A 14,305-nucleotide genomic window follows, 5' to 3' on the forward strand; every position below is an offset into this window, starting at 1 on the left:
TGGGGGGGGGGGGGGGGAGATAGTGGATGGAGAAGAGATTTCCGCATTGTCTCAAGAACGCGAAGAACCTAAACAGACGACGTCCGAGCCCTTGACTTTGCTTTAGGCCTGTGGATTGGAATATGTGAGGCTTCAACCTGTGCCTTCGTGCTTCCGTAACGTGGAACTTCCTCTTGCACCATACTGCGGATGCGCCTTGATGTATGCGGGGGAGAATTCGAGGATTTCACCTTTCTACCCGATGATCGATCGCTTCGTTTTTACCTCATTATGTAATTAATTTGTACCCGTTAATGTATTTATGCTTGGGCTTATGTCGAGCTTGGAAACTGTTTCGATCGATATTGCCGAAGGCTTTGCAAATACGCGTGTTGCCGAACATAAGATTTTGCAATTGTTAGTACTCTTCGAGCAAGTCGACTGCATGAGAACGTTCTGTAAAAAATTCGGATTTTCATTGTGATACCGTACAATAATATATTAAAGTCTTCCTTCAGCCCTAAATCTGCTTATTCCATTGTGTTTCGAGTGAAAAAAAAAGAAAAGAAAAAAGAAAAGTAAAATTTTAAATAATGCTTTAATACTATTTAATTAAATTGAAGGAATTTTAAATTGAAGGTACGATAGATTTCTATCATTGACGATTTACTTAGAATATTTACTTAGAAATATGTTTATATCTTTTGCGGAATACCTTATACACGTATAATCTCTCTATGAATAATATGAAAGGCGAGAAAAAAAAGAAAAAAAAAGAAAGAAAGTAACACTTAACAATGTCAACAGTACACCTTATCACCAATTACAATTTATAAATCTTCGTCGCGCTAATTCCTGTAACATCGAGCCAATCCTTTCGCAAATTCATACTAAACCAATTTCAAGATTCGTGCAGAAATTATATTATCAAAAAATAATATTGCTCTAAAGAAATTTATACAAATGATATTTATCTTATTTATCTTCAATAAATAAATTGTGATTTGCAGCTTTGCAACTAAATATGTTCTATTTATAAATGGAGCAGAACATTAATTCGATTATAAGCATTCGATCATCTTTTAATTCAATAAATTATAAACTAAATTCTATTATTAAAATCCAATGTTTGTTCTCATTAATCGAACTAGTCTCATTCGATTTAAGAATTGTTTGATTTTACACATACTATCATAATATACATATATATATGTATTTTTTTTTATCCAATACTACTTTAATGTAGTAATGATATTTACATATATATATATATATATATATATATATATATATATCATTTTAATGTCTTTATTTATTTAAAGATTCGATAAAAGCGATAGAATTAAAACATTATAATTATAATTGATGCAAAAATTAATTCTATAAGTTAGATAGTTATAAGTTTATTAAATTAATAATCAATTATTTAAGTATTTATTCCGCAACAATAAATATCAAGTATGAATCCGTTAGATTTTTGCAATATTCAATATCAATGAATTTGTCGAATCGAATAAATCAAAATGTTGAATAAAAATTGATTTCATTTTGTTAACAATATATCGTGCACTAGAAATATTTGATTTAATATTAAATATATTCATTTGCGAAAGTATAATTAAAATTAATCTTTAAAAATATTATCATTAAGTATAATTTTTTTCTTTTAACATATTATATATTATATTATTTTGTATTATATTTGTTAATATTTATGCGTCTTTTATTGCTTTTCATTTTAAACTATTAATGTAAGATAATAATATAATATAGTTTCCTTTATAACTTTCATTATTATTTTTATGATATCAAAAACATTACCACAAACGGATAAGATTTTAAATTAACGCATTTAAATAATTTTTCTAATAAAATAAACATTGAAATCAAATTACTTAAGATTGTAAAGTAAACATTAACAAAATAATCAGGTATTATAAAATATAAAAAAAGAACGGAAATATTTTGTCTAAAGAAGTATTAGTCTTACGAATAATCCTATTGATTATGTATTAAAGAGTATTTGTTTTTTAATTAACGGTATTATGCAGCTATAGTATTAATAGTATTTTATTAGGCTTTTCCAAGGCAAAAAATTTTCAAATTTAATATCATTGAATATATATTGAAATTGAAAAAAAATTAATTATTAGTTAGATAATTTAAATAATACGTGAATGTGGATTTTACATGAAAACTTTTGCTCTCAACATTTCAATAATATACTTTTCAAACGAAATCTCCGATTAGCTTAAAAAAAATTTAAGTATACGTACTATATGTGCACCTATGCATAAAATACCAAATCTGTATGTATTTATAATCCAGCTTTTTTAGTCGAGAAGTTTTGTAAACAAAATAATTTTTAAAAATGAATTATTAAAAAATTATTGTCGACAAATCTTTGTTGCGGGTCTTTGTGTCATAATTTGTAATTTACATATTTACATTATACAAATTGGATTAAACATCTAAATGACAAAATGATACCAAACAATATTGTTTTATAATATTTCAGAAATTATAAAAATAAAAACTTGATATTTAACAATGTATAATATTATATATTTCTATAGATTTATATACATGTATATATATATATATATATATATATACAAACCCTTAGAATATAAAATTGACTTTCAATTGACTTATACGCAAATATACATATATATATACAAACCCTTAGAATATAAAATTGACTTTCAATTGACTTATACGCAAATATACATATATATATATATATGTATATTTGCGTATAAGTCAATTGCAAGTCAATTTTATATTCTAAAGGTTTGACTTTTTCATTTTATAAAACAAAGTACGACTACAATGTATAATATAAAGAAATCATAAACTTTCATACAATAAAAGATATTTTCATAAGTTTATTATGAAGATTTATTAATTTAATATAATAAATAGACTGTCACATTTTAAAGGTACAATTATTCTAAAAAAATATTTCATCTTATTATTATCTGCAAAAATTAGCTTTATTCGACCTATTCAATTTATTCAGTAGATTTTTTTTAAAAGTAACTTTTACACTTTCAATAAAAAAAAATCCATTAAATAACGGTTCATCATTATTTAAGAAACGAAAAAAAATGTATAATATATTTTATAAAATTATTACGGTATGTATTAGAACTTTTGTCATTAATTTTTTAAATTAAAGTAAACAAAAAATCAATGATTCATATTTAATTTTGACAAAGATTATTGTGCATTACCCTATTTTCCCCTTTATTTTCTTTATATTAAAAGAAAAACCAGTAAAAATTAATTTTTCAACACAAGTTTAATACTTGGTATAGATAAGAGTCCTTAGATTGTATTTTTACTTTCATAAATTGTAATTCTAATTGAATTGAATCTATCATTTTATAATCATAATCGAGCAAATGGTTATTTCAAAATTATTCTACTTCGCTATTACTACTACTACTACTATTAAACACACACACAAGCACGCACGCACCCACCCACCCACACACACACACATAAACATAAATATATATGTATATGGTTCGACTACATGAAGCCGTTGGCATAATTTTTGCATTCACAAGGGTTTCACTTAATTTGCTGATTATGTATACAATTTTATGAGGATAAATAAAATTTGTGCTTTGAGGATGATGACCATGAACACAATTAAATAAAAATAGTCGCATAGCAGACACATGCTAGTTTATTGTACTTTAATTATACTTATTATAATTATCTCTAAGGTTATAGATTTGCAGGTATGGCTACAGTAAAATTAGACAACACGACATAAATATGACAAACGATATAACAACGATCGATTCCATAGTTACACAGATGTCTCTTTTATTTGTTTACAATAAATCTCTTATTTTTTAGTTTTTGTTTTACTTTGCTAAGTAGATTAATAAGTGCAGGTAAAAAGCCTATGTTTACGGATCACACGTCAGTGTTTTTTTTCTTCGATCGAGCCAATGTTTATTGAATATCGTATTTTTATCTCCAATTTTTTTAATTTTTAATACTTTTGAATACTTTACAAAAATTGTGTGTATGTATATATATATATATATGTGTGTGTGTGTGTGTGTGTGTGTGTGTGTGTGTGTGTGTATAGATTTATAAAGTCTCATAAAAGTTCGTTCGTAATAAAAAACGGTTTTGTATTTCGGCCGTCGATATCCTTTAACGTTATCATTTCAGTTTTTGTCCCCCTCGGTCTTTCAAATAGAACGCTGAAACGGGTTAATGGACATGAAAGATATTCAACGAGCTTAGGCTCATTCGATTTTCTAGATCCTTAAGTAGGCGTAACGATGGGTCGATCTTTCAACTTAAACATTTGAAAATTTGTATAAAAGAACAATCCATCTTGACTAATGATCTGCCGTTTCTTAAATCTTATGATGGAATAAAAACATACGTGCGAACCCCCCTCCGAAATGACGTTCACTGACTCGCTTAATTCTTTACTCTCATTATATTCTCGTAATCTTTATTACAAAGGGTTTGATACAATACTCAAGAGTTTCATAAAGTATTATTATTAATATGAATATTCTTATTATAATAATGTAAATTTTTAAGGACAAAATGATTTTAGTCAATTCATTTGCTTCGATGCATTATTGTTCAATGATTAGCAGCTGCCTTACTACACACACTTTCTACATATTCCGTAGAAACATACAGGCACGCGAACGCACACGCACACAAAATCAAAATTACGATAATTAAAACAATTTTCATAGCGAAAGGTATAAAATTTTGTAAACATCATCTCATTCGCAACCATGCATTATCATATAATAAATGAAATTTCATTTTTCCTATCCGCCACGTTGATTATTGTTACCCTTATTAAAAGGGGGACGCGTTATTTCGTTGAGTATGCGAGAAAAAGCTCGGGACGCGAAATGGTAGAGCAGCACTTTAAGCTATCGTCCAAATGTTAATCGCTCGCTCGCTGCCCTTGAACCTCTTCGCCTACGGTGGATGCTCGGACCTCATTGATTTGATGAATCGTTAGATGCACAGGGCGGTATCGAAGTACCTCGTAAAAGTTTCCCGCGGCGATTCTTCAATCGTCGATTGACGAATGAGATTGAGAATCAGACAGAGATAGATATAGATATAGATGTAGATATAGACATAGATATAGAGATAGAGAGTGAGAGTGGAAGAGAAAGAAGAAAACACACCCACAGAGAGAGAGAGAGAGAGAGAGAGAGAGAGAGAGAGAGAGAGAGAGTGAGAGAGCGAGCATAAGAATATTTATAATTCTTCGGACACCGACAGATGATTCGCTTGGATAAAATATAGTCTTACGATTTACAAAGTAGTTTTCTATGTACAAATTCATAAAATTATATTAATTTATTATTATAGACTTTCATATAGTAATTATATTGTCCGCAGCTTAATTTCGGAAAAGCATAGAGTGTTTGTTGTGTGTCGCGCGCAGACATTATGCTTGAAATTCTAACAAGATATATCATTTGATTGGCAGCGCGAGAGATTTGGCCCGCTCGATATTTAAACACTATTAGCATAATCGAGGAGAGAGGCCCGAAAAATGGCCGTCCATTGCGGGGGGCGCGAAAGTCAGCGATTGGCACTGCGTTACATTTAAAGAAATATATGTCGTCATATCCCGCGTTGGACCAGGTGTTTTTTCTCGGAGCCTTGTCGCCATAGAAGAAGAATTAGAGCCACGTGGCGGGGAAGAGGGTGGGAGGGGGGGGGCTGCTCGAGTGCTTCAACGTTGTATCGTTTTCGATGGCGGTGAATGCGGAGGTGGGTGGGAAGGGAGATACATCGGCGACGAAAGGGTACCGCGCGAAATGAGTAAGTGAGAGAGAGAGAGAGAGTGTGAGTGAATGAGTGAGTGAGTGAGTGAGAGACAGAGCAAAGAGTACGAGAGAAAGTGATAGGGGGTGGGGAAAAGGGTGGGGAGGGGAGAGCGCGATGTCGTGGATTGGCGCAGGCATCGTTAGCTGGCTTAAGGCACTTGGTAACCGATCGCATTCCCGTCTGTCGTCCTCTCGAATTCCTGCGTCAGGACGTGCGCCCGGATTGTCGCGTGATCTACGACCAAGGAGCTGGAGCTCGTCCTCGCGCGTCCTTGTGCACCTCTCTCGGTCCCCGCGTTCTTCTCTCCACCGGTAATCCGGGGTTGACGCGCCCGCGCACTCACAACGGCTTCGTGAAGTTCGCAGGGAACATGCCCTTCTCGTTCGTGCCCTCCTTTATGCCCATGAGCCAGCCTTCTTCCTGCAAAGTATTAAAAAATTTATTTTTAAATGAACGCAACAAATGCGTCCTAGAGCGAGGAGTTTTATTCGTGAAATATTGAACATTTTCAAATAAAAAAAAAACAACGATAATTCGTGAAACATTGAACATTTTCAAATAAAAAAAGCTCGCGTTTTTACATCAGTGATTCTAATGAATTTGAATTGGCAAAATTGTATATGATGTTGGATGTTGAATGTACAATTTTTAAAATCGACGCTGTGTCGGTAATGTAGATGAGTTATATATTTTTATACTTGATGGGTGAAATGAATTTTTACAATTAACAAGGCGATACAATACAAGTGTGCGCACAACAACTATTTGTAAATTCACAAATGGACGATAAAAACAATGGCAAAAAAATATTGAATATTTAATACATTTAAAAAGATTCAATAATTTTTATTTAACAACAAATCATACGCGTAAGGATTGGCAAGTAATTTATTAGCAAATGACTGAAAACTATCTTCGTGTATCGCAGATTTATTATTGATTGAACGCACTGTTCTTTGTTTTTTTTTTCTTTCTTTCTTTCTTTCTTTCTTTCCTTCTTTCATTAACGAAACGCAATATTGAAAATAATTTGACTCTGAGAATATAAATTGCTTAAAAATCTTAAACTCCGACGTCTATTATAAAACGATTTTTACGCTTTCAAGTCAAGCTACATTTAATATTCCTGTTTCAGAATAAATTTCAGAATAAAGAATTATAAGATATTCATTTGTTCATAAAAACGACATAACTTATGAAAGTGTTATCTCGACGACGAATTTTTTTTTTCCCTACCACGGGGAAACAACCTTTCACCGTATAATTTGAATAACTTGAAATCTCGGGAATAAAAACTACATCTTTAATCTTTTATTTGTCTCTCTCGCAGTCTCTGAAAATATGGTCAAATGGCGCAAACCTGTTCTTCTGGATCGTCGTATTCGACGACGCGAATAATTTCGCCGACTTCGAAAGACAGCTCGTCCACATCTTCTCGATTGTACTTATAAGTGGCTCTCACCCTGTACAAAACGCCGGGTGGCAAATTGTCGGTAGTCGCCCCTGCAGATAAATGGATACCATTTTCATATTCCACGTCTAGAAGGATTCAATTTGCCGCCATTAGGAATGTTTATTGTCCTTTTGGTCAATTACGTGAGTACATTTAATTGTTGTTATATTAATAACATTTAGGCATGCGTGTGCGGGTTGGCAGGCAAATTGCGTGAGTAGAAGAAGAAAAAAAAGGCATTCAGAGGAAGGTTCATAGAAGCTCTTCTTCAACGATATATTTGTTTTTCGATAAATAGTCCGCGGCTAATTGGATGCCATTGCATTGGAAACAATTTTTATCCTTAACGGAAATCGACTTATTTAGATATCAATAGTGTAATTAATCAATTAGACGTTACAATCGAGGGGGTTTGCTCCGTCAGAATGAAACGTAATTTTTCATCGGCACCTCGGCAGTTTTTACAATTTCTCGCTAAATATCGATCGAACATTTATTAATACCAAGCCAGAAGAAAGTTAATGTAGCTATTAAATGGTACAAGCAGTTATTAATCAATATAATAAAGTTCTTCCGAAGGTACATTATAAAGGAGCGTATTGCTGTTTTAATTGTATTTACATTCACTGATTTATGTTTATAACATTACGCGTTATCGTCATCATTAATATTAATATTATTATTATTATTATTATTATTATTATTATTATTATTATTATTATTATTATTATTATTTTAATACATCATTTATAAGTATTTTATTGTAAAAATATTTGTAACTAAACTGAATTTTTTTGTATGCCTTTACGTACGAACAGTTTGATTACTCATTAATTCTAATTTTTTCCATTGGATTTCTCTCTTTTTCTTCAAATATTACGGTATATTGTTCGAATATCGATGCACTTTTTTTTTATCATTCATTTGACAAGTGAATAGCATAATTCTCGATACAAGATAAGATAAATTAAAATAATTTAATGCACTAATTTAACGTCATAATAACGTCATTGTTACCTATCCTCTTCGTATTGGATGGATATATAGTATAAAGTAGTTATATTAGTATAAATGTATAGTATAAATGGAGCCAATTGTTTTTATTATATTCAAATATTTGTCAAAATCCATATTAATTGGCGTAAATTCGTAAGACATTATCTTAAACAATTAATTAATACATTAATTATTGCATAATAATTGTAATATCATGGAGAATCTAAGTATCGTAGTTGAAATCGTGGCCCGAATCTCGATTTATTCTATTGTTATATTTGTTACTGCATTACCATTTATATTAGTATTTTAATTTATTGTATTTATTGCTACATTAATTATGATTCATACAATAATGTCGTATAAATAATTTGTCATACCTTTCTCGAAAGAAAAGCTTAATAATTGTCGTATACATAAGCGAAAAACACTATTTGCAATAAATTTGCAAATAATTTGTAAAATATCGACAGGATAATAAAAATTATTGTTACATCGAATGATTATTTAAATAACTAAACGCCGATTAATTTTTGTATCAAATCTTTAGTCGACGTAAGGCATCAGTTAACTCCTTGCCTTCCTCTCATTAGTCATTCAGTACATAAGGACGATAGAATTCATATGAATAAATAATAATTTAACGACAATCCACGAAAGGCTTTGCTTATTACCGCTTAATATTTACTTCAGCTAAAACAAAAAGTCGCCTCACTTTGAGCAAACAATACTATGTATTGTACAATGGGGCAACGAAGCAGAGATGTCGAACGATTATTAAACAGTCGGTCTACGTGATTATTGAGACCGATAAAGGCGAAGTCTCGAGACACCATTGCCGGGCGAACAAATCATAAACTCCCGATAATATAATGCAATAGTCGTCCGCAATGTCCCTTAAGCAATCGATGATATAAAATTTCTTTCCAATGCAATGAGCTCTCGGCCACGTTCAGCGACATACTCACCGGCCGGGATGTCATAAAGCTCCTCGACGCCGCGTTTAGCGAGCGCCTTGGTGCTTTTCGGGGACGAGGACTCCTGATTATTGAGCGAGGAATTATCATTGCTGTTAGCTGTTGTGTTGTTAGCATTGCCGTTGAGCTGGGCGATGGGCGCAATCGTCGACTCCTCGTGCGAGGCTGGCGCGGAATCGTCCAGGGCTGCAAAAGAAAACACCAACAAAAAAAAAAAAAACACACACACTCTCAACAGCTGTGCCGCCGATGCCGTGATGGGCTCCAACGGCCCTTTTTTGCCTCCGCTCGCAACCGCTTGTGATCGCATACGATGCAAGTTAAAACAACGGTATTTTGATCGATTTTATTATTCGCATGTTATAAGAACGCATTGATTAAGGACAGTTTTCTCCGGCAGAGCGTGTGATCGACTTTATATTGAAGAAGAACAAGACGAAGAAGACGAAGAAGAAGAAGAAGATGACGAAAGGCTTTAATCTCTCTTTTAAATATTTTTAATGACACTTAATAAAAAACGAAAAGTCGTGTTAGGCACACAAATCACAAAGAAAGTTTTTTACTTTTAAAATCCTCAAAGTTAATATTAAGAAACGTAAAATATTAATTTTAATTACCTGCTGAGATATTATTTTGAGGCGGTTGCGTATTGATGATGAGACTAAAATGAAGAAAGACCGTTAACGTCATAAACAAATATTATGGAATAAAACTTTAATGAGACAGGACTAATTACTCTCCTTCCTTCAATGATCGACAACATTTTGTTCTACAATGCATTACGCTCGGTCGCTTGAAAATAATTAAGTCTCAAATTTATTGCTTAATTGTAATATGATCGAAAGTTAACTGATTATTAAATTATAAAACGTATACTTATAAAAATTAAAAAAATTAAATAGTAGATAGTATATTTTTGATAATTATGGCTAATTAGTCTAGATGATTGTACTTATGTGACATGTATATATATATATATATATATATATATATATATATATATGCGTGCGTGCGCGTGTGTGTGTGCATTCATAATTTTTATAAGTATTTTTCATTGACAAAAATTTTTTTTTCTTTTATTTATGCACTAATAAATTACAAGTAAAGCAGAAGTGAATATTTAGTTCTGTGATATTAAGAGACGTAATAATAAATAATACTTACGAAGAGTTCGCATTTGGTGATTTAGGTGACTGAGGCGCCGAATTCTTTTTCAATGTATATGACCCTCGTTGACTTTCATTTGCCAATTTGTCGACTATCGCCTCGAGCTCCGAAAAAACCTGTAAAGACAGAATGAGAACATTAATTTCGCCTGTGAACATTATAATCAATTAAACTTGTTCCATTTCATGAAATAACTACGTCTTTTAAACATTTTAAGCAATCAAAATTTTATGACATTGTATTATGTACAGATTATTGTATGTAAAACACGTCCTAAAAAAGCTGCAAATCTACATATTTATCGATGTAAGTATCTGGTAAAACTAAAGCCACTTTTAAGCAATATGTATTTACGGGCTCCCAGAGGTACGATTCAAAGAATCGTGTATGATAAAAAGAATATCGTAGGAAGAACAATATCTGGTTTGCAATATTTTTGTAAAAATTGTAATTTCAATCGAAAGAGAAATGATGATTTATCATCTGAAAATGACTTCTCGTTGCACTTATAAGCAGTAATATTAATAGATAGCAAAGTCATGAAAACTGACTTAAATTTCGTATTGAATTTAAGTAAATCGTCTGCAATGTGTTATATTCAAAGTGAAAAGTTTTAGTTATTTGAAAATTCATGTATTTTTATTATCGTTATTATGTTTCTGAGAAATGTTGATATTAAATTACAGACGCGCGTGCGCACAAACAAACGAACGCAAACGAAAAAATTTGATAAATTTATATATTCTGAATATTTTATAATTGAAATGAGAAATATTACAATTTACATTTGCATTACAGTTGTCTTAGAATCTTAAAAATTTGAAAAACTAAGTGCTCATATTGATACGTTAATGGTAAAAAAAATTATAACAATTTCCGTCAAATCAATATATATATATATATATATATATATATATATATATATATATATATATATATATATATATATTACTTTCAACTTATTATTAATTAGAAAAGTGTTAAAATGAAGTTTAAGATGGTTGAAAAAAGATTGCAAAACATTGAACAGAAAAGTTTAGTGATAAGAGTTAAGAAGAGGTTTAAGTAAGCGTGGAAAAGAAGATTGAGAGAACAAAAATTAAAATGTAACGTGAGAAATTTCAATTAGGACAAAAATATTTAGTTAGAAAATAGAAAGAATAAAGCAACATCGGGTTTCAAAGGATTATAAATTTATGATTATAAAATAGTTTTATAAAACATATGGAAAGCATCATAAATACAATTAATTAATCAGCATTATTGAGATAAATATACGATTGTACATTGGAGAAGGATAGTCGCAGATTCCTCGAGACGTAAATACCGTGTCGAAAAGTTGCGACATTTCAAAATATCATATCGATTCGGACAGTGGCATGAGTTTAAAAGAAAAAAATGAAAAATCACAACGGTGAACACGAAGTTAACTTAATCTTACATAAAGAATTCTAGAATTAAAAAATTATAAAACGAATATCTAAGACCGTAAATGTCCGTATAAACTCGCGAGATTAATACAGCCCAGACTCGACATTCTATGTAATAAATTAAAGACTGCTGTATCATTCCATGTCCATGTTCGATTCGCTTGTCGGATCATCGCGAAAACTCAACCAATGGCGTGCACCCATGTCCCTCTCCTTCAGCCTAAATAAATCGCCTCCTCCAGGTCCTCCTCGTCCAAAATGAGCATATGGGCGCGCAGATAATATTCGATGAACGTACCTTGGCACTTTCGGTATGGAAAACTTGCTCGGCCGCGAATAGCGTCTGCAGATTGGTGACGAGAAATAGAACGCGCGAGTCGTACAATGCCGGCAGCTCGTCGTGGAGTTCCGAGTTGAGTTGATCGTACGTGCGTTTGGCTTCCTCCAGGAGTTCTTTGCCTCGCGACACCTTCAGCTCATCGCGCTTCTTCGGATTGCACTGGAGCGACTGGAAGTTGTGTCTCTGGCTGTCGAAGTCCACGAGCTTCCGGCCGCGTTTGTCGATCTTTTTCTGCGGGGTTAAACGAGCGAAGATTGATTAATTGCTCGATGATGGATTTAGAAGTCAAGGGGAGGGACGCCAGGGTTAATGAACCGCGGACCTTTCCGTTGGATCAACTGATACTCTCAGACTGACTTTATTTCTTTTGATCGTAGGTATTGTTGTTTTTTTTTATTTTATTATTATTACCCCCCCCCCCCCCCCCCCCCCAAAAAAAAACCCCCCCCCCCCCCCCCCCCCCCCCCCCCCCCCCCAAAAAAAGGGGGAAATTAAAACCCCCCCCCCCCCCCCCCAACACCAAACCAACGCCCTCCCCAGGAGCTTTAACTACTCTAAAGCGAATCTATGAAGTACGATAGTTTGAATATGATTAATTTGAAAACTCATTGAATTATCGATTATAGATTTATAATAAGTCAGTCTTTGAAGGCATTTTAATTGATACGTAATATTCATGAAAAAAAAAATAATTAATGTAAATAGTAATGAAATTGATAGAACATAGAGTACCGATCATATTCCAAGCGTATTTCACATTTGCTTAAAGAGCTTGAAAAATGTTATTTCATAAATAGAAGCTTAGATCATAATAATACCTATGCACTTAACATTAAAATGTAATTTCAATTCAAGCATAATCAATTTAAGAGCGCGACGTTAAAAATAATTATAATATAAAGAGCATTGAAACAGCTGATTTCAATACAATTTATATCTATTAAATTAGAACATTTTTTCTACACATCGTAAAGAAGAATCGACCGCTTGTTTAACGATTATGAGATGTATGACCATTTACGTGTTTGAGTAATGGAGATTATTTGTTCAAATTAAACTCGATAAATGTGACAATTTGAGTGTGTATATACGTATTATATATATATATATATATATAATAAATAATTAAAAAGAAACGAATGGAATTACGTGATGTAAAGTTGGATATTTTTTTAATTTTCCACAATAAAGTTTTACTAAGTTTTAATAGAACGAGTAGGATTTATATTTCAATGATAAATTGTTACATTTGCAAGAAAAACCACCCCTTTCAATAATGTCATTGTAAATTCTTTGTATTTACATTAGATTTGCTTAGTTTACTTTAAGAAAATAGAAAAATTGCGAAAATGCATTATTATGATTTAATCGTTTATATTAGTCTTACGAATGTGTATAAATAAAAAAACATTTTTAACAAAAAACGTCATTCGATCCAAATAATTGAACACAACGTTAAAAAGAAAAAATAAAAACTTCTAATTTGTTATTTAAAATGCATGTTTTTTATTACGTATCCGCACATTTGAACTGGATACCATAAATAGTACATTTAGTAAAATCTTCCTCTCAAATCGTTTCGATCAGCTCTTAGCCAAAAAGAAATGCTAAAAGTCGTTGTAAACAAGCATTTTAGCTCCGTTTAATTAAACCGAGGCATCCATTTTTTACCGATAACTAGGTAAATACCCGTCCCGATAAAAAAAAAAGCTGTTCTCCCCTTAATAGTAGCTCCGGATCTAATTAAATTTTCTGTCCATTTCTGCTTGAGAATGGGATTGGCAACGCGTAAATCCGGAAAGCTGCCAGAGTTTCGCGAGCTCATATTGGGAGCCTAGCGGAAGTGAATAATAGCGTCACCGCTGCCGCCGCCGTTGCCGCCGCTGTCGACGTCGACGACGACGACAACAACTACGACATCACAACATTCTTACCCGCATTTCCGGAAACTGGCTCTGATACGTGTTGAGTGGCACGAGAACCTGGTCGGCCAACTTGTGGGCGAAATCCTGCCAGAGCATATCGAGGTTTTGTGCCTGGACGTATAGCATGTCGTGTCCCGTCCATTGGCTCTCATAGATCTCGTTCAGCGAGTCCATGAGCGACTTGGAGGCCA

General features: G+C 32.3%; 1 protein-coding gene across 1 annotated transcript in view; it reads right to left on the reverse strand.

Moving 5' to 3' along the window:
* Window positions 1–5,859: 5,859 nt before the first annotated feature.
* Amph (amphiphysin) overlaps window positions 5,860–14,305 on the reverse strand; it is a 66,159-nt gene continuing 57,713 nt past the window's right edge. Inside the window, exons 3-9 of the mRNA XM_011499048.1 lie at window positions 14,124–14,305; window positions 12,148–12,420; window positions 10,417–10,535; window positions 9,870–9,913; window positions 9,244–9,438; window positions 7,187–7,365; window positions 5,860–6,246 (exon numbers count right to left, since the gene is read on the reverse strand). Coding sequence (XP_011497350.1) covers window positions 6,166–6,246; window positions 7,187–7,365; window positions 9,244–9,438; window positions 9,870–9,913; window positions 10,417–10,535; window positions 12,148–12,420; window positions 14,124–14,305 — 1,073 coding nt within the window. The 3' untranslated portion in view covers window positions 5,860–6,165. The remainder of the gene's footprint in view (window positions 6,247–7,186; window positions 7,366–9,243; window positions 9,439–9,869; window positions 9,914–10,416; window positions 10,536–12,147; window positions 12,421–14,123) is intronic.

Source organism: Ceratosolen solmsi, unplaced genomic scaffold, assembly GCF_000503995.2.
Source record: "Ceratosolen solmsi marchali unplaced genomic scaffold, CerSol_1.0 scaffold2, whole genome shotgun sequence".
NCBI lineage: Eukaryota > Metazoa > Arthropoda > Insecta > Hymenoptera > Agaonidae > Ceratosolen > Ceratosolen solmsi.